The sequence below is a fragment of the Stegodyphus dumicola genome, chromosome X2, assembly GCF_044657685.1.
Source record: "Stegodyphus dumicola isolate Sdum_Otavi_A_Nest chromosome X2, ASM4465768v1".
NCBI classification, from domain to species: Eukaryota; Metazoa; Arthropoda; class Arachnida; order Araneae; family Eresidae; genus Stegodyphus; species Stegodyphus dumicola.
Window position 1 is genome coordinate 111726080 of NC_140781.1, and position 27521 is coordinate 111753600.

A 27521-nucleotide genomic window follows, 5' to 3' on the forward strand; every position below is an offset into this window, starting at 1 on the left:
TCTTGCCTGTATCTTTTGTGACTTAATTCCAAGACTATTGGCCCTAGCCTCTAATGTTGAACAATAGAGCTGTCCACAAACACATCATGTTCAGAAGCAACACTGTCTATTATTTTATTCCATGCATTCATCACCCAAATAAAGACTTCTTGTAGCTTTGATTTCACAAAATTTCTCATTGATTCCTCGCCATTCTGTTATCAATGTAGTCATTGATTTCCATGTGCAAATGGCATTTAAATGGACTTTATTGTTATAACAAGAGTTAAGAGATACACAGTCATTCCTTCATTAATCAGTATTTAATCACTTCTTCTGGAATTTTGAAATTTGTTGTTTTAGCACAGTGAGAGCTAGTAGAATTCCACACTAGCAGACCTCTTTGACCACCTTATTATTTGAAAAAAAAAAAAAAAAAAAAAAATGGCAGAAATAAATCAACCATCTCGCTTATTACTGTTTGTGTACATCAAGCTTGTTCAGTCTCAAGAACATAAATACCTGAAACACATTAGATTTTCTTTTTCTTGCCCTTAGGGATGATTAGAGGGGTTTGAGATTTATTTTCCATGGAAATGAATTGCCAAACTACATGTAATGTTTGTACTTTTGTAATCAGTGAAGAAAATACATATTGGAGAGGCACTTTGTTGATCGGTAGTTAGAGACCTTTGGCCTATAAACAGTGCAGTTTCATCCATAGCAATCATGTTTGAGAGTTGGTACCTAGAGAGTTTGATGCCTTCAACGTGAATACAAGTACACATTTAATAACTTCACTTACCTTCTAATTTGAACAGTGTTGTTGATCTTCTTAGAGGCAGTTCATATTGCTGAAGGAAGCCATCCACCCAGTGTTGTAGTTCTTTGAATTTGGCGATATTTCTTATGTGATACCAAGTGCGATATTTCTAGTGCAAGGGTGAATGCTTGAACATCATCTTTGGGAACAATCAAACACTTTACTCTTCTGGCAGCAATCCATTCTCAGATGATATGTTCCAAATCATCAAGTAATGGTTATCAACCTGATCCATACTTACATTTTCTAACATTTCCCTCATCGATGTGTTGACTGAGGTTATTGTACTCTGATCACCAATTTGAGACAGTTCGTAGATCCAACTTCTCTTGGCAGAAAAGCTGTAAGAGTTTAATCCCTGGAACTTTCCACAATTCCTATCTTGTACTCAATAGAACAGCTTTTTCTTTTTGCATGCATTTTATCTGAGTATCAAAATTTATTATCCTTTAAATTTATTATCAAATCAAGTGCTAAACATCTGCTGCTAACACAATGTATTGAATTACTGAAAATTTTAATTTAGCAATATGACAGCCATTTGTTTCAGATGTGCACGTGCACTTAGTCATTCGGCAATCTAGCCCCATCTCACTGCCAGGTAATTGGATGCCTGTTTGGCTGCCTAGTAATTAGGTGCACGTCTGGCTGATGGTCCTAACTAGGGCTTATTTTAGAGGCAGGGCTTGTATTAGGAGTACCCTGAAAAATCGTTTTAGTTCATATTTTTTTTATTAGGTGATATTTTTGGGAAAACACTGTTGACACTGCCAGCCATATGAGTAAATCAGGGAAGTCCCCTTTTGCAGCACCTAAGTGGTGTTTGGGCAAAACTGGTAAGTGCTTAATCTATAGAATTCCCTCTGTTTAAGCTTTGAATTATAACATCGATTTTTTGAAGGTGCCTTTTTTCTGTGTTTTTAATGAATGTGCTTTTTTTTATCAAACATACCCAAGATGAAAACATGCTTGCATTGTAAACCCCTGCTATGTGATGCCTATGGCAGTACATATTCACTGCATGCAGTTTGCAATGTATATGTGTAATTCCAAATTAAATGAGTAATTGTGGTCTAAATAGTCTGAGAATGTAGAAATAGAAGATACTGGCTTAGGAAGAATGATTTATCTATTTTTAAAATGTCATTTTTAACAGTGATATATGTAAACAGCTCATCATACTGGCAAATGATATTTTGAAATAAACCTTTATTTAATAATATGGTCACATCTGATGGAAACGCATACTTCACATCTTGATTTTGTAGAATTTGTGAAATTGTTGATGACAGTTTTGTGGAATTGCATTACCAGTCTTTTGAAAATGTACTTTTCAGATTCTGGAAGGTTAAAAGAGGCATTGTCTTTTCCCACTGCTAGAATCTGATGCTAAATGCTTTGTTGTAGTAAGTGCAAGCTCAGAAAAGCTTCATGGAAAACTGAGAAAGCAGTATAGACATTTGTCTTGTCTTTGGGTATTAGGCTTGCAAGTTTTTGAAGGCCCTTCATAACAGTTGCAGTGGGATCATTTCAAAGCCATTTATGCACTTTGACCAATGTGTGTAATTTTTTTAATAAGCATTACAAAAAAAGTAGTCTTCAGCAGATGTCTGTCATGTATTCTAATCCGTCTTTTAACAGCTGTGTTCAGATTATTTAATTAGCCATTTATCAATTTAAACCAGTATGATAAATGATTAAAAAAGGCAGCAAATTCTGTTAGGTGTATGTTGGGGGAGATAATAAAAGTCAAAAGGAATTTTGTGTAAACTCGCAAGTCTGTTTTAAAACATTAAGCTGACAGCAATGGCTGAAAACTGTTTTTCAAGGAAGTATATAAGCAGGAACAAAAAATGCATTAAATCTTCTGTGCTTGTGTATTTTGATAAAAAGTGTGTTATGGTTATATCAGCATTTTAAAGTGCTAAGAGAAAAACATTATAATTAAAACTTAAGCTGTAATTGTGTTTTGATGGAGAAAATGTAATTTGAAACTGAGGTGAATATGTTTCTCAAATAATCAAAATAGAAAACTCCTCCTGTTAATTATTTGAAAATTCATGCTAGTTGCATTTCTTTAAGATTGCATTTACTGAGCTTGCTTGATGTACTCTAGGAAATCACTGTATCCCTCGGAGTACACACTGTAGTTTGAGAGCCACTGTGTCAGCCTCTATTTTTCATACATGTTGTTTCATATATGTTTCATACATGTCTTGTATACATGTTGTTTCATATATGTTTCATACATGTCTTGTATACATGTTGTTTCATATATGTTTCATACATGTCTTGTATACATGTTGTTTCATGTATGTTTCATACATGTCTTGTTTACCCATGTGTGTCACTTGTATAACCTTCATCTTGTTTCCTTGTACACTTACCAGCAGTGTCAATGTAGCTGTACGGATTGTTATTGTCAGTTTTACAGCAGAGATGTGGCTATGATATAGGAATCTGATGAACTGTGGTGAACATTTGTAATTCATATGTAGGAAGTTTATTTAAAAATGATTTGTTTAATCAAGAAATGGAATAGTGAGGCATAACTATTTGTATATGATAATTTAGGCTGTATTGCCTCAGGTACCTGAAGGTTTATTGCCTGTAACTAAAATTTTAGTGATATATTAATGAGTGATATTTCAGCTTATTTTGCCCATAAAAGGAAAAAAAATTAAATTTCAAGTCTAAATTAACACTGCTTTTTAGTTTTTTTAATTTATACAGGGAAACTGGAAATTTTGAACGTTACATTTGGCAGCATTGTAGAGCCGGCAGTTGTTCGAAACTTTGCACAATTGTTGTGAGTGCATAGCCATTTAGTAATCGTGGATTATTGGACTGGTGCGGAACGTGCAGTAGCTGCGAGAGCATTTTATAAAAATGGTGATAGTGCGACTGCCACGTAGAGAATATTTTGACAGCATTACCAGCTTGGATGTCATGGATGTGTCACATCTGTGCATGCGATTACAACGTGGGTGAAGAAACAGGATCTGCCTTGAGAAAGAAACCTCCAGGTGGCATTCCAACGGTACGTACCCCAGAGAACATTGAAGCTGTTAGAGCTGCAATCGAAAGAAGTCCTCGCCACTCCGTTCGACAGCATGCATCTTCAGCAGGACGAAGCCATGTCACACACTGCTCGACAATCAATGGCAGCATTTCGTCAGTTGTTTAAAAGACGCATTATTTGACCTAACGGTGACATTGAATGGCCTGCGAGATCCCCTGATCTTAGTGTGTGCAACTTCTTCCTGTGGGGATATCTTAAAGGCAAGGTGTACCATACACATCCTGCAACAATCCATGAACTGATGGAGAACATTGGAAAAGCAATCACTGCCATTCCCCAAGATTTGCTACACCGTGCATTCCAGAGTTTTCATAACAGGCTGTTAGAGTGTGAATGCCGAATGGGAGCACATCTTTTCGATGTCATCTTTAAGAAGTAAAAAGACACTTTTGGACATTTTGATTGTAAAAACATAAATGGCATGCTGAATGCATGCACTTTCGTTAATAAATTACTAATTCAGAAGTCAAACAACAAAAATCAGCGTTATATTTACAAAATTAGCTGATTTTTGTTGTTTGACTTCTGAATTAGTATTTATACGGCGTGTTATTGTGTCTTAATTAATAAATTACTAGTTTTATGACTTTATTCGTGGAAATGACATTTCGAAATTTCCCGTTTCCCTGCGCCACCCTGTACCAATAAACTGTGGCTAAAACAGTTTTAATATTTTGCACAGTCTTCTGTATTATTCAGAATTTTTTTTTTTTTTTTAATGTCTAGCTTGATCTCTACAAATCCTTTATCGGATCTTCGATACGAGATGTACTGACAGGATATAACTGCTCTGTTGTTGTGTAAGTTAAATGTTTCAGTATTCCAAATTAAAACTTGCAACTTTTTGAAATATGTGGTATATATGTTAAAGGAAAGTGTTTCGCAAAAGCTTCTTTGTTAGAATTTTTAGGAAATTCTAAGTCCCAAAACTTGGATTTTCATTTTTCATTCGAGTCTATTTCCAATAGACAAAATGTATGATATTTATCCTTCAAATTTAATCTGTTATTAACAAACGAAACTATTTAAAAGCAGTAGACAAAGTTCTCAATTTTTAAATTTTTAATCTGATTAATAAAAATGTATTTAATTCATGATATATGTAATTAAAAAAATTAAATATTTTTATAGAATTACATAGATGTTTTTCACTTTTCAAATATACAGAAGATATACTTAGATACTTAATTTGTATGATACTGGGTTTCTACTGCACTGAGGCAGTACTTCCCAGTAGCATGAGAGATATCTCGAGGGAACCTGGCAGTAATGGTAAATCAAGTGGATCCTGAAGCAGGAAATCTGGAGAGGATGCTAGGGCGAGAGAAGAGCGATGCGAAAATTCAGCATGTGTCGCCATCTGGTGGCGGTGGATGTGGTGACAGAGTCGGGGTTACGTGCAAAGCATGTAAAAAATTTTTCTTGATGTATTATTGCAGTTAAATGCTTTTTCAGGGACATAAAAATTTTTTTTTTAATTTTATGTAGGTCCTTTTAATGTGCGTGCCAGGGAGTTGTGATGGTATCATGAGATATTTTACGGCTGGGTATCGAACTGTGGATCTTCTAGACAGTAGCTGCATGCTTTACCACAGGGCTATGTGTTCTGCATGTAAAATAGGTGGGAAATGGAGTCTTTTCGTGAATGAAGGGGTGATTTCCTGTGAATAAGAGTGCGGTTAGATGTCTGCATTGAGCATGTTAATGATGTGCGCAGCATATGGCCTATTGAAATAATCTTCTTTGAATATTTCATATTCAAGAATGTTTGAGAAGTTTGCATGGGTGTTAGCCGTAGCTTTTCTAAAGAAATTTGCATTTAGCTTGTTGATATAATCCCGTATGTATGCGATGTGGAGATCGTGGTGAAGGTTTTTGTTTCTTATGAACAAAGGAGCCCCGGTAATTAATCGGAGAAATTTATTTTGAACTATTTGTAGTTTATCGATCTCCGAACTTTTAGCATTCACTCATTTCTGGAGTATTAGTACGGTGAAGCGTACGTGAGCATCGGCCGGATTATTGAAATGTCGATTTTCCTTTTCCTTGCGAGAGTGAGGCCGGAAGAGTTTGATAGGAGACAGTTGAGTTTTCTGATGATGCTGAAAGTTTTTCTCTTGATTTCATTTATGTGGTTTGACCAGGTGAAGGTTCTATTGAAAATAATGCCAAGGTATTTAGCCTTATTTACGATGGGGATTTGTTGGCCGAAAAGGGAAACAGAGTTTGTGATTTTGTCTTTGTTTGTGTTTTCGTATCAGTAAGATTTCAGATTTTTCAGGATTAATGTTAATTCTCCATTTGGTGCACCATGTTTTAACTGCAGACATTTTTTCTTGAAGTTTGGCGATGGCCTGGTTTGGGCGGCGGGATCTTTGGATTAGTGCCGTGTCGTCCGCATAACAGGCAAGGAGAAAATTGTGGTCTGCATTGAAGTTAGGGAAATCATATGAGTAAATTAGGTAAAGAATTGGACCAAGGATGCTGCCTTGTGCTATGCCTCCTCTCATGGGGTAGGAGTCAGAGGTGTAATCAGCTTGCTTGACCGAGAAGGTTCTGTGATCAAGGAAAGATTTTAAGATAAGAATTAGCTCCCGAGGAATCTGCTGCTGGATGAGCTTGTAAATAAGTCCCTCATGCCAAACGCGGTCAAAAGCTTTGGCCACGTCCAACATGAGGAAGGCGACACTGAGTTTGTTTTTGATAGCAGAGCCAATGAATTCTCTAATTCTGATCAGCTGGTGAACTGTAGAGAGTCCTCTCCGGAAACCATACTGTTCATTTGGTAGAAATCCCAGATGCGGTTGGAGCCTTGTTAGGATTAATTTTTCCAAGATCTTCTTAAGTGAAGAGAGCAGACTAATTGGCCTGTAACTTGTGAGTTTGTCGGGTGGTTTTTTTTGGGTTTTTGTAAGACAAAGATGCTTGCGTGTTTCCAGATGATGGGGAAGTATGAATGTGTAAGGCAAGTGTTGTAAATACCTGCGAGTTTGCATAATACATTATTAGGGAGCTTTTTCAGGAGTTTGTTCGAAATTTGGTCTTTTCCTGGAGCTTTTCTGACTTTGGAGTGTTTTATGATATTTTTGATCTCACGGGGGCTAGTCAGTAGGATATGATTAGGGGGGGTGAGTTAATCCAGTTGTCGTTGTGGGCAGTAATGGCTGCCACGATGGTAGGGTTGATGGGCGTGTCGTTCGGAGTAAATTGTTCTGTCAGGTGACTGGCAAAAGCATCTGCTTTTTCCTGGTTGGTGTAAGCAAAACCGTACTGTGTCTTGATTGGTGGGGATGGCCGGGAGGATGTTTTGAGGTTTCTGATGAAGTTCCAAAAGGAGCTATCTTCCAAGTTAAGATTTTCGATTTTTAAGTTCCATTGTTCAGTTCTGTGTTTCTTAATTTCATAGCTGATTTTTCTGGTGAGGTGGTTAATTTCTGTTTTAATTGAGGGGTCCCATGTGTGGTTGAAAAGCTTGAGGAGTCTGTTACGTTGAGTAATGATGTTACGGATGCTCTGAGGAAGGGTGCCGTAATTACAGGAAGTAATCTTTTCTGTAGTAGCCTGGTTGAGGAAGTTTTGAATGGTTTCAGTGAAGGCTATGGCTGCAGTTTCAATGTTTTCTGGAGTATTTAGTCTTCCATATTGTATGGAAGTGGATATTGCGATATTATGAAGTAGGTCCCAGTCAATAATTTTCTTGATGAGAGTTTCCTTTGGTTTGTTGTAGCCTAATCGGGCGATTACCGGGACGTGGTCGGAAGATAGCTCAATGAGTACTTCTAAAGCCATGGGGAAGTTGTAGTTCGTGAGGAAGAAGTCCAAGATGTCTGGTCATCTGTTGATAATATTAGGTCTGTAAGTAGGTTCATCTGGGGTGTACATGAAAATGGGGTGGTTCTCAACGAAGTTTCGGATTATGAGTCTGTTTGGGTTGGAGTGATTGCACCCCCAGTCGGTGTGTTTCGAGTTAAAATCTCCTCCTAGTATGGTGGGAGTTTGGTCATCTAGATAGGCCTGAATATCCACAGTATCGATTTTGTTATCAGGGGGGTTGTAAATAACACAGAATTTGGTGTTTCCGAATTTGGGAATGTGTACGTTGACGCAGACAAGCTCGTGTCCTTTAGAATTATCTGAGGAGATCAGTCCAGAGTTCAAGGATCGTTTTACATAGATAATTACACCGCCACCGCGATGTCTGACTCTGTCACATCTGTATGCATGGTAGTTTGCCAGTTTTAGGCTATGCCTGGCAAGTGCATGTGTTTCAGTAATCATGCATGTTTGTATGTCATGCTTTTCTAAGAAATCGTGCAGCTCGTGGAGCTTTGTAGTAAGGTTTTGTGCGTTCCATAACGCCACTGAGATTGGTACAAAAGGTTGGGGTAGATTATTCATGATTGGTGACTGGTTGCATGGCTGATGTTTGTGCGGATGCACTGTTAAATTGGGCAGTGGTGTCTTTTAGCATGAAGATTACCGCTGTGAGGGTGGAAATGAGGGTTTTAGCCTCCTTAAGTTTGGCTGAAAGTTCCTGCAGTTCCTGGGAGTGTTGCTCCCTGGGAGGCTGCGCACTGTTGGTAATGACTCTTTCAGAATAGAGAATTCTGTCCGAGTTCTTCTCTTTTGGGAGGTAGGAACAACCTCTGAAAGAGGCTGTGTGATTTAGTCCACAGTTTGCACAGTTAGCAGGTTCAGTCGGGGGTTTTGAGCAAGTGCGAGACTCGTGTCCCTGACCGCACTTTACACACCGTGCAGGGAGGTGGCAATGAGCTTGGGAATGGTGGAATGGCACTTGTAGCACTGTGTGTGGGGCCTTTTCTGCCCCTGTATCTTTCAACTTTTATGCACAGTCGCATCAAGTACTGCAGGTGAAAGATTGATCTTGAGTGTTCATTTCTGTTCAGTGTAACCAGGAAAAGTGGCATGTGCTGGATGTCAGGGCCGCGTTTACGCGTGAATTGCGAGACTCTGATCACCTGATATCCGAGCTCTGTGTGTGCTTCTCCAATTTCCACAGGATCATAGTAAGTAGGGATGCTGCGGATAACGGCTTTGATATGTTTATCGTTGGGTAGCATGTGTGTGAAGTATTTGATGTTCTTAGAGTCCAGTAGACTTGTAATTTGTCGATGTACATCTGATTCGAAGACCTTGAGTTCGAAATCGAAATCCTCTCATTTTGGCTTTGCAGTCTATTTTGGCTTTCTCCAAAAGATCATTTAGTTGTTTCCATGTAAATTCAGGGTCTTGTATGATGATCGGGGGAATCTTTGAGCTTCTTTTGGGATATTGGAATCCCTCGGTGTCTGCGGAACCGCAGGGCACTTCATTTGTGGGTTCGTCATTGGTCGGAAGTACCGTGTCCATAGGCGTGATGTCCGGGGTGGTTGCAGGCAGGAGATTTGGCGCTGGGATGCTTTCCTGTGTTTTGGGCTCTTCAGGAGCTGCATCCTGTGATTTGGGCTTAGTTGATGTAGTTGGCTTTGCTTTAGTTTTCTTTTTAATTTTTTGTGATGATGGGGGGGGGCTCCAATGATTTTTCTTCCTGCTGGTGCTGATCGGGATCATCCGATACTTCTTCAAGGATGGCAAATTTGTTGTAAGTTTCTGGTTCTGGAGTTCTTGGCCGTTTCCCACATGCGGTCGGTGTGGTGTTGGGTGCAGTAGTCCGCTCAATGAGCTGGGTTTCTGCAGGGGAGTTGGGTTTGAAGTCCGGGAAGGTGACAGAGAAAAGATTTTTTATTAGCTTTAGGTTATTCAGATGTTCTATGTCTGAGTCGAAAAGCTCAGCCTTTCTCGATGTTGATTCCAGTTCCTTAATGGCATGATTTATGAAATCAGCCATTACCTTCATGATATTTGCCATTTCAAAATCCGTGATGTATAGCAGGAGAAGTTCAGTAAAATCACGTTAGTTAAATGAAAAATCAGATGTCCTGCTGTGACTGCGTCTGGAAGCAGAAGCAAAATTGAAAATCAGTAGAATCGCACGAAGGCCTTTTTACCACTCTGTGGTCACTTAAGACCGGTGAGCAACCTTTTGTGTGCTAGCAACTGATCGTGAGCAAATCAAGTAGTCTTGGTAAATCCAAGAGCTGCAAGGAGAACCTTCACGTTTGGCTTCTGGCGTCCGAGTGAGAGAGAGATGAGACAAAATGACTCCACAGAAGATATAACATGCTTATGTTAGTCGAAATATATATTCAGCTAGTATCCACAAAAATATTTTGCTGTTTTATCTGGGCCATCTTTGTAGGTAATTTCTATTGATAAGCTATATTAATCTTTAAGAGGGCCTTTTTGAGCAACTATTTAAATCTAAAACCTTCAAGATTTAAAAAAAAGTTTTTATAATGTGTGTAGATGTAATCCAACTGAAAACAGTTTTTTTTTTATTTTTCTTTACATACATATAGATGTAACTCAACTTTAGATGAAAAGCCACTGAAGATGAATGCAGAGGTATGTTCTACTACTTCAGTAGAAATTTTTTATTAATATGCTGTTTAATTTTTTACTTAAGAATTAATGTATTTCAGTGTTTTGATGGATATCTGGCAGTGCAATCACTTACTGATCTGTTATTATCTGTGAATAAACAAGAAGCTCTGGAAGCTACTCTACAAGTATCTTTTATTGAAGTTTGTAATGATAATGCAGTCTTTGATCTTCTAAGTGATGATGATGATTGGAGAGATTTGCAAGTCTTTGATAGTCCAGATCATGTAGATATAATTTTTTCAATATCTTTTTGATATGTATAGCACTGTATATAAATTCGCATAACTAAACCTTAGCAAATAATTTGAAGGTATTTCTTGTTTGTAAGGAAAGCAAAACTGAAGGCTTGCTATGTAAACATAAAGAGAAAGGTTATTATAGTCAAAGCAAACTAAGCAGTATTTCTAATACTGAAGTTTCTGCGCTTGTGTATTAATTTGCATTTTAAAGTAAATTCTTCAGTCGCCTACGTAACTCATAAATTTACTTTATTTGGTCCTTTCACTGCCAGGAACTTGTAATGCATTAAATTCTATCTCTTAAGGAGCTCAGAGATGTTGGTATTTGATAGATAAAAATTACATAATTAGTTCAAACGCATAATTTAATGCTTCCTTATAGATACAGCCAGCCAGTAATTCTGTTGTAATAAATTTAAATTCCTATATTAGTTGTATAAAAAATTTAGTATTTTTATTACTGAATCATAAATAATTTATAATGTATGTTGTTGCTGCATTAGTATTTTCACTTTTTGTAAAGTTACCTATTAAACTTCATTCTTTTTGGAATTTTTGCTTACTAGAATTTTTGGCATTGTCGCTCTTTTTCTTTCTGTTTTCTGTACAATATTTGTAGTCGATAGTATTACAAATGCTGCTGTTGTGTTATTCTATTTGATACATCTTTCTCCATCATAAAGAAATATTTTGTTCCCTGTATCACAGACCAAGTTACTAATGTTTATTCTTATCTATACCTATAAACAAAAAGCATTTATCCAAGACTTGAAATAAACTTAGAAGTACTTTCATGTAAATGACATTTTTTCAGCTGCTCTCAGCTTTTTCATGTGCCGGATATGACATCACGCTTTTCTTTCACATATATTTAAAAAGCTATGGGTAATATAGGTATACTTCTTTAACATCTTTTATGTATTTTAAGAGAGTAATCAGGCTGTACAACATTTGGGCAGTCTTGATGGGACATCCTGTATGTATGGATTACAATGAATGGGAAGTAACAAAATTGTCTTTTTTCAGTCTGTTCTGTAATATTTAGTTTCTAGTTTATTTAACAAAGTTTTGTTTTATAGCCAATTTAACTGTAGTCTAGGGAATAAAAGCTATACAGGTTAGGAAAAAGATGTTCATATTTAATGAAAAATATAACCATGCATATAATGTTTTGTATATATTTGAAATATCACGACCTTTCTGAAGGTAAATTAGAGAATTATTGTTATAATATGTAAAAAATGAATTTATTGCACATTGTATTTAAGATTACTGATGTACTATCACTGAACTTTAAATTTTTAAGAATTTGCAATGATTCAGTTTATTATGTGTATTTTTTCATGAGCTACATTATTACTCTAGTTAAATCATGTTCCAGATGGATTTTATATGCTGTTAAAATTGTGAATATATTTTCTTTGATGTATTTTTTCATGGCTAGAGTGTGGAGACTTCAGCTTTTGGAATGAAAACATGAAAATGAAGTATGCACTCAATGGGACTGTTATGTTGATCTTTTAGTAGCTAACTGGTTATAACTTACACAATACAAGTCTATGCACAATAAAAATGCCATAATTCCTATAAGAGAATGACTGAATACATGATTGTAGTTATCTAAACACGAAATTGTTGATATAAAAATTTACTGCTGAAATCACATATTTTGATCATTTATTGCAGTATATTCTTAGTATACTGAGGTGTTTCAACCTCTTAATTTACTGAACCAAGTTAACATGGGTGCACCAAACTAAATTATTTTCGTGCACTAAAGTAGTTTGATATGTTTTTTCAGAATATATGAACTACTGCTTTGATTTAAAATAAAGAAGAAAGAAAAGGCAGAGAAAAAGGACCACTTTCTGAATTTTTATTGGTGTATGAAGGGTTTGAATGCCAAGGATTAATGCAGTATATGATTACCTCTTGCATTTAAGACTGCATGAATTCTGCTGGGAAAGTATATGTATGATACATGTATATTTGAGATAGTGAATTATAGAATACTTTACCATTCCTTCTGCAAAATTTGAAAAGTTGCAAAGTGTTAGAAACTGCTTGAACTTTTTTCCAAAGCTTACTGAGGGGGCATGAAGGGTGGAAAACCTCAATATGGTGGAATATTAGCAGGCTTAGCAAACCATGAGTGATATACAGGATATGGGTGTACCAGGGCCTTTTCATCTTGATAAATGGCATCTTCTACAGAAAACCATGCTTGCATCATAGGAAGAACTTAGTCAATCAGTGCTTGGCAGCAACATGGCTTTGCAAAATAATAATACGACTGGTAAATTACAATGCTGTAGCTGTCCAAACCTTGACAGAATCTGTCTAGCTTCATTGCTGACAAAAGACAGATAAAAGCCTATATTGCTCTCTCCATAGTATCTAAAACAGTAGAATTTCTCCATAGATGCAAAAATCAGCCACAGATTGAAAACAGTGCAGAATCTAGTTATCAGACCGAATGGCAGCCTTTTCATTGATCAGCAGTCTGTATTTGATGGCATTTACTTCATAAGTCAGTAATCTGCAATGAGTATCTTGACTATATATTCCTTGCTTGGGGAGTTCTCTCTGGTCTCGTACAAAACATAATTTAAAAGCACATTATTGAACTTGACAGTTTTAGAATCATTATCTTATTTTTGGTTAGACTCCTCTTCAATGTCCTTTATCATTCATTGGATACTTATCGTTATGCTGGTACTTATAGATATTCTTCAAAAACAACAGTGTGTTATAACTCTGGTACAATACCACATGAAGCACCAATGTTAAATACTTAGCTAACTAAGCATGGAGTTTGAAATCAGCAAAAAAGTATGTGAGTTGTAATAAAACTAAACTTTTTGTAGTAATTGAAAAATTGAATATAAACTGAAAATTACAGGAACACTTTGACTTTGCAAACTAGTTTGTTATTAAGAATAAATTTTAAATTGCAAGTTTCTTGAAATAAGGTACAAATATTAATTTGAGTTTTGACTATCAAGATTCCATTGCCATGGCAGTGATATACTACTGTATGATCATTTTTGCATTTTTGGGAAAATCTTTTCATTATTTAGAACATTAAAATGATGAGAAGTATGATGGAAATTATATTCACATTTATATTTATTAAAGTAGGGTATATGAAGACATTTTTTGTATGGTGCACGAATTAATTGCATCTAAAAAATTATTCATAATATTTCTAATGCAGTTCATAAATCATATGTACTATTCTATTCTTTTGATGCTTATGTCATATTGCCTAAAGAATAATATAAATGTTATAAAAATTGGCTAAATTGTTGTAAAAGTGTAACATTTCTATAAGTATTTCACAGCCAAGCTAATTTTGTTGTTATATAAAACTTGCAAAATGGTTTTTTAATACAACTGCAGTAGAAAATAATGGAAATGGAATGTAATTGCACTGGTTGGTATTTTTCACATATGAAAGAGAAGAACTTGTGTTCAAATTTTAAAAATTTATATTTTTCCGTTCAAATTTAAGAAGAATTTTGTATAAATAGTCTGAAATGTATCCAAACTTCCTAGTTATTATGTATGTAAAAGTCACTAAAATTTTGTCTTTTACAGCTGTGTGATCACTAAATTTGTTCGTGCCACATTGTTCTAGAGTATTGTGTACTAATATTCTAATTAGAAAATGTTTATTTTCAAGTAATTCAGGGTTTTTTTTTTTTTTTTTTTTCCAGATTTTACTTTTGCTTTCTTCGTCTTTTTTGCATTTTTATAAGTAAAATTTCATGTGTAAAGTGTTTGAATAGTAATTAAAAATATTTAATGTTTTATTTATAGATCTATACTGAAATACAAGGTGTAACAGAAAAGGCTATCATTGACAAACTTCAAATACGTGAAATGTTATCAAAAGGCATTGCAAAAAGTAATAAGTCCAAGTTTTCTAGCAAATGCAGTCATATTATCTTGTCTGCGACTGTCATTTTAAGAGATGTAAATAGTGATAGTTTTGAAACCATAAGAAATGGAAATTTTCTTTTGGTAAGTTTCTCTAATTTCTTAAACATAATGGAAGGGAGCATTAAAATTTATATATTATTTGAGTCAGAAGTTAACAAAAGTCAACTTGTTTATGAGATTATCACTGAATAGCATCTGATTAAGGACTTTGCCCTAGAAATTTCTTTCGTGAAAGAATCTTTAAGAATAATTTGCCACGTTAGATGCTTTTTAAGATGATTGGGAACATCACTTGTGAAGAAATTTAGTGATTTATGCACCTAATTTTTTACATACACTACAAAGTCCTTTGTAAAATCTTAAAACGTGAAAACAGAATTGGCTCAAAGTAGAGGAAAAGGAAAAACATAGGTTATAAAAGATAGTCTTCACATAATCAGGGTACAATAAGTCTTTGTAGAAGCCCCATTTTTTTCAGTAAAAGCTAGATTTGCCAATTATTAATATAACAAAATAGCAGAAAGACAGTATAAATAATATCTAAAAGGGAAAGAAACAAGATCTTTATACAGTACAAAGTCCAATATCAGAAACTGTCAGGAATTCGGCTATTCCAGATTTCGAACATTTATGAATTTTAGATCATCAGTTTAAATCAAGTTAGATGAAAAGTAAAAATTATAAAATTTAAAATATTAAATAGTTATCTATGAAATAATGGGCATTTATGATCTTCAAAAAATCAAAATTTACAGAGGAAAAAAAAGCTGTTTGTTTTTGTTTTGAACATTTCTGTCAATGTAAGTTGTTTCATTTTTTGTGCTAATACGTTCTCTTTGATTTTTATAAATATAATTTCTTGTTCAGTTACAAAGCTCAAGTGTTTAAATTCTGCAATTGCTATGTCGAGAAATCCCACTGTATCTCCAGTTAAAAATTAGTTCTCGGAAACCTCTGTCCTTTTCCCCACGACCACTAGTGATGTTTTCTGGATTTAAAAACCATACTACAGATTTTGCTGTCTGTTAGTTGATTGCAGATTTAAGGCATTATCACTGCAATGAAAATCTTCTGTTCTATCATTTTCTTTTATTATCATTTCTTCAGAAATTCCAGCTGTTAATTTTGCCTTCTAGAGAATTCAAAATCTGTGCTAAAAAGGGATGTTATTTTGAACAATTTTCAAATCACATATTCTGCCGTAATATAAGTCCAAACTGCGCCGGTGCCTTTTTTTTCTCCAAGGTCAATAAAAGGCAAGTACCAAATAGGCTTTTTTTTTTTTTTTTTTTTTTTTTTTTTTTTTTTTTTTTTTTTTGCAGATCATGCTGGAGCTCCAGAATTAAAAACTCTTTTTGGTATAATTGAAAATTCCAACTTTAATTTTGATAAGATATTTGTAATAATAACCTGCAAAATATAAACTGGATTGAATTAGAAAGTAAAGGTTTGGTTTATTTGATTATGGCAAAACACTTTAGCGCTATCTGGCTAAGGAGAGTTGTACTTCTGTGGAGGACTCTCTCTTGCATATACGGGGAAACCATGAAAACGCACAAATAGCCAGTCCTTTTTCAGGATTCGAACTACCAGTATTCAATGACTTTACTGCTAAGCTGCTGGTGGACCTTAGAAAGTTAAAAACATCAAAATTTGCTATGTTAACTGAACTTAAATTCTTCAGAATTCTTTCTTGTTCAGAGTTGCCGACATTCCCAATTTAGACGGGAGACTCCCGATTTTAGACCATTCTCCCGCCAACCCGATTTACAATATGTTTCTCCCGACTTTTTCTTATTCTTCAAATTTCTCACAAATTTGACGGAACTTGGCTTAATACTTCGTTATATGAACAAAGAAAAAAAGTGATTTTGGATGTCTGAAAGCAATTCAATTTTCTCTAGATTATATCTAAAATAAAACCTTGCTAATCAGATGAAATTTCTGATTTCTGATTGAAATCAGGTTTGCTTTGTGAGTGAGAGCATACTTATCCAGAAACTTTCTCCAGTTCTCCAATGGGCATTGAGCTCCACTGCGTGTCATCTGGCATATATTAGCCAACGAGCACAAAGCAAGCTCAAGGCTGTTATTTGGATGTTTTTTGCTCTTTAGTTATTTCGTTTATCTTGTCCTGAGTTGTGTGAGTACACGTGCCTTCGGGAAATAGTTTTAGAAATTATCTTTTGTTATATCTGCGAGAAAGGTCTGAAATTGTTATGTCTGAAATACTCGTGTACGTTTCAGAAATCGTAAGCAGTTGACTTTCCTTCCATTATTTCCTCAAGGAAATGTAATAAATTTGCGATGTGTATCATCTGTCGTTGTGATTTTTCGATTTCACATGGTGGAAGGGCGGATGTTCTCGAACATGTACGTACACAAAAACGCAAGGACAACATGAGTTGTTTTGGAAAAAAAAAAAAAAAAAACGAAAATTAAATTTTTCTTCGGAAACAAAGGACCAAAAAGTTATTAATGCAGAATGTCTGTTTTCTGCTTTTTTTACTGGAGCACAACCTGCCACTGAATGCATCAGATCATGCTACAGCTTAGAAAAATGTTTTCCGATAGTGAAATCGCTAAGAAATACTCAACTGCAAGGACTAAAACAGGTGCAATTGTTAAGAAATGAGTTTGAAAAATAAATTTTCATTTATTTGATTGCATTAAAACAGCTTCGTTCTGCCTCTCTATGGATGGAAGCAATAATACCGATTCAAAACTGTATCCAATTGTTGTTTCTTTTTTTAATCCAGAGTCTTCAGAAATTGAGTGCAGTTTACTTTCTGTCCCCACTTTAGTAATATAAGTCATTACTAAAACATTCTAACATCTAAAACATTCGACAGGCTTTAATATAGCACAGCTAATTATTAAAACTTTAAAAGAAAATGCAGTCCATCTGGATAATTGCTTAGCTGTTTTGGTGCCGATAATGCACCAGTAATGGTAGACTTGAAGACTGATGTTACAGGCATCTTAAGAAATGAAAATTCAGATTTACAGATTATGAGGTGCACCTGTCACCTCTTAAATTTAGGAGCTGAAAAAGGGGCAGCTTCTTTACCAGTAAATGTGGATGAACACATTGTTGATATTTATTATTATCTTGAAAGAAGTTCTAAAAGGAAGGGAAAATTGAAACAGTTCCAACAGCTGCATAATACTGAAATGAGAAAAATTTTGAAACGTGTGTACATGCTGGCTGTCTTTAAAGAAATGCTTATCTAGATTCCATAATCAATGGAACCCACTTCTTACATTTTTTAAAGAAGAAGTAAATGCTTCAAGAGTTAAGATAAAAGGCTCTATTGAAAGTTATAAAATACCTAAAGTAAATAGAGATGTAGTTACTACTTCCATTGTTAAAAATAGGTTTGAGAAAAATAAAGTAATTTCTGCACCATTCAGCAATTCAACTGGCAGTTCTCAAAATAATATTGCAAAATATAAGTGTAAAGCTGATATAAATTTCTCTCAAAATAAAAAAAATTGCTCAACACACGAAACTTTTCCGATTACTGCAAGTTTGTCTTGTGAAGAACGAATATTTACGTTCTTTCTTCGGACCTTAACAAAGCTTTTTGCTTTTTTTTACAATTCATTTTGCCATCATTTGATGTAACACAGTTCTTTCTACAAAGCAGAATTCCGTAAATTCATGTTTTGCAATCAATGATTTACGATCTGTTTAAAGACATTTTATCAAAGTTTGTAAAACCAGTCTGTGTTTTGTCTTGTAATTCTATATATGATGTGATTTATGGTGAAATAGAAAATCAGAAGAAACATGAAGATGTGGTAATAGGAGCTGCAACTATAAAGGTAGTGGAAGAACTTTCAGAAGAAGACAAAAATAAGTTTTATCTTCATGTTAGAAGTTACTTCTGTCGAATATGTGATTACATACTACATAAATTTCCAGACAATGATGAAGTGATTTTGTATGCTAAAGTTGCTGATGTTTCTGCTGTAACGAATGCATCATTTTCTGATATAAGGTACTTTTTGAACAGATTTCCTGTGTTACTTTAGTTAATCATGAAAGTTGATGATATTGATATTGCCACTGATAATATTGCAGTCACAGTTTTGCAGTTTACAATTAGAAAACTTGAAGGAAGTTATAAAATCATCAAGGATTGACATCCAGTGGGGTTTAATTGGAAAACTGAAAGGTGATGATGGAATTTTAAAAAATATAGTGAACTGTCTAGAATTATGTTGGCCATCTTGACAGTCCCCATAGTAATGCAGAGTGTGAGAGATTTTCAGTGTTGTTGCGAAAACAAGGACTAAATTTAGATCTAATATTAGTGATGACACATTAGAAAAACTTTTATTAACGAAATCAGGCCTACGTGGCAATTGCTATGAACAAAATTATGAAGTTTCTTTCTTAACGAAAGCAAAATCTGCCACTGTTCATAAAATTTGTACGAAAACTGATTAAAGTTTTTTTCTTTTCTTGTTTTTTTATGTGTAAGGTATTTTTGTGTTGCTTGCATTTAAGAATTAGTAACTATTTAGAGTTAATTCATTATTAAAAACTATTTTTATCCATTTAAAAAGCTTTTTAACATTGTGAAAATCTTCTGATTTCTTAAAAAAAAACTCCTGATTTTTGAGTGTCATAGGTAGACAAGTATGCTTGTTGCTATGCCATCAAAAAAAATTTGTGTGTCCAACATCCCATATCATACAAATGTTTTGGGGCTTCACTTATTACCTAAATGAGATTTAAAAATGTCTAACAACTCGAGTAAAAAATGTGGTCATGCCAAGTATATCAATCATTGTACTGTCAGTGGCCAAGCTGTCATTTCCTAACCAGCAGGTATGAGAAGGCAACATCCAGTCTCAGAGAAAATCGCTATTGTGGCACCACTCTTTTATTTTAGTACTATATTTTCCATTCATAGACTTTGCAAAAATTTTTTTATGGTTTATATATTAGATGTCCGGACTTTGTATTGTATGAAGCATGAATAATTATATATTCACAAGAAAAAGAATTTTTTTCTTGAAAACATACCAAACGTTGATACATAAAAAGTTATACATTGAATTGCTTTCAGATTAAGGAAAAAATATTTATATAGTTTTCACTTAGGAAAGCTTTACCAACTAGTTTTGCATCATTTTCATTTGCAAATATTCTGGAAACCATTTCCAATTTATTTGTATTGTAATTGAATAAATTAAAATAATTTTAAATATACATTATATGTTTTTATGTGGTTGTAACTTAATGTTTTAATGAGTATTTAAACTTATTAATTATATCTGATATAATACAAAACTTATTTTGCTAATTATGTATTAGATGCTGATTTTCAGTTTTTAAGTCGACTGATAGCAAGAATTGTTTTATTATTGCATTATTTTTTCCCCACCTTATTAGGTATTTTTGTGTAATTTTATGTATATCAAAATTGTTTTGCAGAATTTTTTTCATCTTTTTTTATTCATTCTTAATTTTAAAAAGTCTTATTTATTTCATCTACTGTTCACATGTTACACAATTAGTACTTTAGAATTCATATTTTCTGTTACCAACTTAATTGTTTTTAAACTACTTCTCAGTTCTAGTTTTTTTACTACACAAATAATTCTATAAAATGCTGGAAAAATTTTACTTTATACTCTTTGGAAGACTTTCTACTGAAAATTGATGGATAGGAAATTAAATATTATTTTTTGCCTATACTTTTTTGTAGGTTGACTTAGGAAGCTGTGTGAATGTGCTGAAAGCAAGAAGTGTACCAATTCATAATGGTGAGATTGTTTTTTTGAACTGTTTTACCTGCAGTATTTGTTTTAATATGAAACATCTTATTTGCTTTTTGAAATGCAACAGCTTGTAAGAACTCAAGAATTTGACGGCTTTCAAGAACTAATGTTATATTTTATCTGAATATGATGTATTCAATATTATCAATGAGTTACTTGGTTTTTGTGAATTTTCTTGGAAATGAAAGCATTGCTGTCAAGAGGTAAAAATTCTTATAATGACAAAAGGAATGGTAAAAATGACAAAAGCAATATAAGCTGTTTTGAAGAATGAAGTATTGCAGAATGATTTGATATTGCATTATGGCAAAACATTTTAGGAATTCTGTCATAAATTATCCATCCTCTGCTTATTATAAGAGATCATTTTAAAGAGAGATGTCTTCATGGAGATTTTAAAATGGATGCTAGCCCATTGAATTTAATTATTCTATTTCTCGTTGATAGCCATATATCACGATAAAATAACACCAAACACGTTACAGAAATAACACAATCTAACTTTCAATATATTTATTTTCCATAGCGACACTCTGGTGTTAGGTTTCTTTCTTACAACGTAACATATGAATCGCAACTTAATGTACAACAAGAATCAAGTTTCTCGCAGACTATATTTCAGCACCGATTCTAGTGGCGCATGCGCTATTAGACAAGATTCTCCTCTGTTGCCAAGTATTTCTGAGCTAATACAAAACACTCCCAGCATTAAAATTAACAATTTCAAAACTGTTATTACAATAAATGTAAATATAAAGGTACTACAATAAAATGCTTTACAATAACAAATCACAATATTGAAGAATATACATTCAAATCATTACAACAAATACTTGTTTGTAATAGTGATAAACAATCATTCTACAGGAAGTATACATATATCTTGAGCATTTCGTTTTAACAAATGTTGATTAGGCAATCTTACAATTACTACTCTTACTTTGTTATCATTACCGTGAAAACCCTCAGCTGTTCTCCCCACTAACCATTTGGTTGAAGGCAAATTTTCATCTTTTATTAATACAAGAGTTCCCAACTGAACGTCATCCTTTAAATATTTCCATTTGTGACGTTTTGTAAATTATTAAGTTAATCATGTTTCCATAATTTCCAAATTTTTTGTGTATACTTAGTAATTATTTGCCATTTAGAAAGTCTGTTTTTGCCCTAAAATGTATGCAAATATATTGTAAGAAAACCCTTTAACACTCTGATTTAAAACTTCTAATGATCTCGCGCGTTCGTTTGTAATGTCAATTAAGTTTAATATTGCTGACGCAGACTCGTTTTGTATAGGATGCATATTCATAAATCATTTCAGATGAACATACACTTGTTCGCGGTGATTAGAGAACCTTTCTTCTAGTAACGAAAAGGCTAATTTATAATTAGAGTCAACTATGGATATTGACTGCACAATACGATAAGCATCTCCTCTCAGCGCAGATGTTAAGTACTGTAATTTGACCACATCTGTTAAATTACGATTTGAATCAACACTGGCTAAAAAGATATCTTTAAATGAAAGCCACTCATGCAAGTTACCCGAAAACGTTGGCAAAGTAATTTTGGGTAATTTAACATTGTTCTCAGTATTCATACAAACCGAAGGCTCTGTTTTATTTTCTTTAGAAAGTTTAGCTAATTTATGATTTAATTAGACTTCTACATCTATGAGAATATCGTCAATCTCTTCTTTCTCTTTTACATAAGCATCAATACTTCAGTACATAACCTGAACAAAGAATCGAAATTGGAATTTATCTCTGTCTTAAGCACTTTAAACTTATTCCTCAGTACTTCCAAATCACTTCTTTGAACATTTTCGCCCGCAACTTTTTGTTTTAACTTTGTTAACTGTGTTTTCAATGTAAGTTTTTTTTTTTTTTTTTTTTTTTTTTGCTAATATCTCCTTTAGTGGCATTTTAATTAGCAAAAGTCAATACACAAATAAAGAGCTTCAAAAAGGTACAATGAGCTTCAAAAAAGGGGGAGGGTACTTATCCTTTTGTTTCTACAGAACTTCAATCTGGAAGTATCCTATGTAATCCTTCGTTTCACAAAACCGAAAGTAATATCACAGTCTCTAAAACTTTATTAGCTGCTTCGACCCTAACCGGGGGGGGGAACTTGAATTATTCTATTTCTTGTCTATAGCTATGTATTACAATAAAATAACACCACACACATTACAGAAATAACACACTCTAACTTTCAATACATTTATTTTCCAGAGCGACACTCTGGCGCTAGGTTTCTTTCTTACATCGTAACATATGAATTGTAACTCCGAATCTACAACAAAAATCAAGTTTCTCACAGACTATATTTCAGCACTGATTCTGGTGGTGCATGCGCTATTAGACAAGATTCTCCTCTGTCACCAAATATTTCTCAGCTAATATAAAACAACCATATTTTTCACCTTTGAGGAAATCCATGCAAAGTTCGTGCAGGTATTTTGCTTGTTTGTGTACTTTAATAGCATTTTTCAATGGAGAAATCACACATATTTTTTGTACATGGTGTGTCTTCAAAAGTACTTCCAGAGCCTTCATTTTGCAATTTTTGGTTGTAGACACATATTTCCAACTATAAAGATTTTTTAAATAAGGCAAATACCCTTGTTTTTGCATTAAAAGATAAGTTTTGTAAATTTAAAAAATATCGAGTTGTTTATATTGTGTGTTTGGTCTTACACTTATGTTTAGTAAAAGTTTATTCTTTTTTTTTTTAATAAAGCACAAAAAGTTTGACGTTTTGCATATATTGACAGATATTTAATTTTAAAATTTGGTGCCATATTTTCTGAAAATTCAGGGTGTTGTACACAAATTGACAAGCAAAATACTGAAATTCGTATGTAATTAAAATATCAGTTTGAATAAAGGTTCCTGTTCTTAATAAATTAGTGGTAGTCATAGTGATATGATATGCAGGTTGTTGTGAAAAGGTTTTATCAATGCAATTTTTTTTTCAAAATGGATATCTAATTCAAAGTTATTTACAGAATTAATATAATGGTAGGCATTCAAGTATTGGAACACAGTGAACTTGCTCCATTATTTGCATAAATTAAATAAATTGTATTTCAAGTGAATATTCTAATGAATTGTTTTGCATGACTGTTAGACTATGATCCTGAAATGGTAAAACTTCTTAGGTATCTTATTAATGTATTTTTAGCATTTGAAATCTTACAAATTACATGTGTTGAAATGTTTTTGGCATACCACGTGGAACAAGAGACTAAATTAAAGAACGTTAAGCACTAGTAATTACAAAGGAATGTCATTGAATGACATTAGCTGGGGTAAGGGGGTGGGGGTGGAATCAGCCTCTGATTATTATTTTTTAGCCATTTAACTATTTGGTTAATGTTAGAAATATTATGTACCAACATATATTGTTATATCAATCATTGCTATATACAGTCAAACGTCGTTAATCCGGACCTCAAAACTACAAACTTTCTGCGCATACGTCAACACAAAATGCATTCACGCATGCGCATAGGCGTTTACGTATGCACATGCGCATAATACATTTAAGATTGGCGGGTTGGCCGAGTATTATATATATGTACGCTGGTATCGGCGAATGTCTTGTCTCTCTTGTGATTATCAGTTAGCATTATGCTAGTTTTTCTTTCACTTAATGATTTTAAATGTAAAGGCTACAGTGTTAGCTTATTTTATTTACGAAATACAGCATGAATTTTATTTAGATTAGTCTTAGCTTTATTTAAGGAAAGCAAAATATGGTTTGCCTTTATCACCACTGCCAACAGGGTTATGGGCCCAGCGCCAACAGCTAATCGGTGATCCAGTTCAACTCAGCATTGAAGGAATGTAGGTGAAGAGGGCCGTTATCCACGAAAAGAAGCTGACCTGTCTTAGAAGTTTGTTCAAGTCGTCGTGCTCACACTGAATTGAAGATGTGATTACTACATGAAGGTTTTGAGCTGTTAAACCATGACAACTGGGATCGATGGAAAGTCGATATGAAAATGCTGTTACTGGATAGAAATTGTTGGAGCTTCATAGAAAACAAAGAAGAAGAATTAGATAAAAGTGCAACAAGGCGTGAAAACCAGGAGTTCACACTGAGAGAGAACAGAGCCTTCACTACATTATATTATGGAATTAAAGCTGAATTCAGCCCGCTGATACAAGAATGTTCAAGTGGTAAAGAAGCATGGGAAGTTCTACAGAAGCAATTCGAACTCGAAACAAGAGCAAGGATAATTCAGTTACTGGATGAATTTTTTAGTATTAGATATACACCAAATAAAGAAATAGGATTATTCATCTTGAGGATAAGAATGACTGTGAAGAAGTTGGCTGAAGCTGGTCACAACTTGGCAGATCTTTTTAAAGGATTCCAGGCAATAAGGAGATTACCCCAGAAATACTCCGGCATTGTACAGTTGATCCATAGGTGGAAGGACGAAGATTTTATGCTGGAAAGAATTGCTGAAGAGCTGGTAAGGGAAGAAAGCTGACTTCGCCAGGTAAATGCCGATTTAGAACACAGCAAGGTAAGCGTGTTTAATACTATTAGTTTAAACGTGGGGAAAGATAGAGTTGAAAATAAGACTAAATCTCAGAAAAAGATGGGGAATATGAGAATAGGACCTTGTTTCAGATGTCATAAATTTGGGCACTTAATCACTCAATGTAAAGAAAATGTAAGTAAAAATCAGAAGTTTAAAATAGACGATAAAATTGGACAGTTTAAAGATAAAGAATTAATGTTAGTAAAAAAGTATGTAACAACTACAGATAAAGGAGGTAACGCAGATAAATTTAATTGGGTCGTAGATACTGCAGCTACAACTCATTTCTGTAATAATAGTAATTTAATGACAAATTTTGAAGAAATAAACAATATACTTATGTCTTTAGCTGTAGAGAATTGTGAAAGTAAAGAATTAGGAAATGGTACCGTCAAATTTGCAGTAAAACTAAGCAATTGAATAAATTGGATTGAGTTAGATAATGTGTTATGTAATCCAAATCTAAGAAATTTATTATCGGGAGCAAGGTTAGAAAAGGCAGGGGCTCATTTTGTGATTTCAAAAGGGAAGATGTGGATATATTTTAATAATTGGGATAGATTATGCTACGCTAAACGATATGACGGACTTTATCACGTAAAACCATTTAGATATGCACTAGGTAAAAGGGAAGCTGGTTACGGTACAGAAATTGGAAAGTTAAATAAAGTAGACAATGCAATGCTGTGGCATCGGAGATTTAGCCACGCAAATTTTGATTATATTAAGAAAACTAGTAAGAATCAAAGCGTGAAAGGGTTACCAGAATTTGGAAACCAATAGAGAGGTGTGAACCGTGTATTATTGCTAAATCTAGTAGAATAACTTTTAAAACTGTTCCGAAGAGATCGGATAAACCATTGCAGTTGGTTTATTTAGACGTTTGTAGCCCACTACCAGTTCCATCTAAGGGTGGAGTAAATATTTCCTTGCTACTGTGGATGACTATAGTAGATTAGTAACAGTGTATTGTATGAAAAATAAAAATGAATCGTTCTACAACTTTAAGAATTATCATAGGCAAATGGAAAGACTGACGAACAGAAAATTAATAAGTATACACACCAATAACGGTGGGGAATTCTGTAATAGGCAATTCGAAGGGTACTTAGCCGAAAATGAAATTAGTGTCGAACACACAAATGCATACACCCCAGAAGAGAACGGTGTGTGTGAACGTTTTAACCGAACAGCATTAGACGCAGTTAAAGCTATGCTTAATGATGGTAAAATGGGAAAAGAATGGTGGGCAGAAGCTCTTGGCTGTTTCGTACATGCGTGGAACAGAGTATGTCATAAAAGCAACCGAACCCCTTATGAAATGTTCCTAAATAGGAAACCCAGTGTTGTTTATTTTAAAATATTTGGTTTTAAAGCCTATGTTGGTGTGCCAAAACAGATTAGAAATAAATTACAAATGAGGTGCAAAGAAGGAATCATGGTAGGATATGAGAAGGAAACTAGGGGTTATAGGATATGGCTGCCAGAAGAACGCAGATTAATAGAAACCTGTAATGTGAAGTTCGATGAAAAACTGTATGCAGCAAATGGCATCCTGGAACAGAAATCAAAACCTAAATTTAAAAGACTAGAGGAATCTGAGCTATTAGCAGAATCAAACGAACAGGAAATTTCTAGAGAAGAAATAAAGTTGTCAGATGACAAATCTACTCCGAAAGAAGTATCAGGCTTAAACTGTCAAAGAAAAGCAGTTAAAAGGCCAGATGGAACACGTACAGACATATATTATTATGTAGAGGGAACAGACACCCGTTTTAGATCCTATAATGATATTGAAAAGTATTGCGAGGCAAGAAATATTAAATTTGAAAAAGATAAGTTCAATTTTAGTGGAAAAACGAATACTCGGGGAAAGTTAATTTTGTAGAACAGGAGACTAGCTCCGTGTCTGAAGAGGCAAATTCCGTAGAAATTGTTATCCCACAAAATTTTAAAGAAGCACGAAAATCAGTAAATGCCGAAGAATGAGATAAGGCAATGAAAGAAAAAATTGACACAATGAAGAAAAGAAAGGTTTGGGAATTACTCAGAAAGCCAGAAAATAAAACTATGATAGGAAACAAATGGGTCTATACGCTAAAAAGAACTGAAAAGAATCAAGTGGTTAGATACAAAGCACGTTTAGTAGCACAGGGATTCAAGCAGAAAAGAGGTGAAGATTTTGATGACGTTTACAGTCCTGTAGTAAATTTTTCAATCATAAGAATATTTTTCACTATCCTGGTATGTTTATATGGATGGACTAATTGTCAGGATGTAAAGAACGCATATTTATATGCAAACCTAAATGAGAAAATATATATGACCCAACCAGAGGGATTTATTGAAGAGGAAAATAATGTGTGTTTATTTACACAAGGCCATTTACGGTCTACATCAAAGCGGCCGTGAATGATTTTGTGAATTTGAAAGTACTTTAGAAAATCTATATTTTAAGAAAATACAATGGTGTAATTGTGTTTATAAGAGTTCAAATGTAATTCTCTTGTTATATGTAGATGATATTGTGATTTTTAGTAAAGATCAATATAGTATAGATAAAGTAATTTCACAGCTGAGTAAGTTTTTTTATCT

At 33.9% G+C, this 27521-nt stretch overlaps 1 protein-coding gene across 10 annotated transcripts in view; it reads left to right on the top strand.

The window, feature by feature from the left end:
- LOC118189241 (kinesin-like protein KIF11) overlaps positions 1–27521 on the top strand; it is a 191298-nt gene that overhangs the window by 16920 nt on the left and 146857 nt on the right. For all 10 annotated transcript variants that reach the window (XR_015038916.1, XM_035359821.2, XM_085809126.1 and 7 more), the window contains 5 exons: positions 4611–4684; positions 10304–10349; positions 10427–10612; positions 14450–14653; positions 20296–20353. Coding sequence is in view for 9 of the 10 variants with exons in the window: in XM_085809126.1 (XP_085665252.1) it covers positions 4611–4684; positions 10304–10349; positions 10427–10612; positions 14450–14653; positions 20296–20353 (568 nt within the window). In the remaining variant the exon portion in view is untranslated. The remainder of the gene's footprint in view (positions 1–4610; positions 4685–10303; positions 10350–10426; positions 10613–14449; positions 14654–20295; positions 20354–27521) is intronic.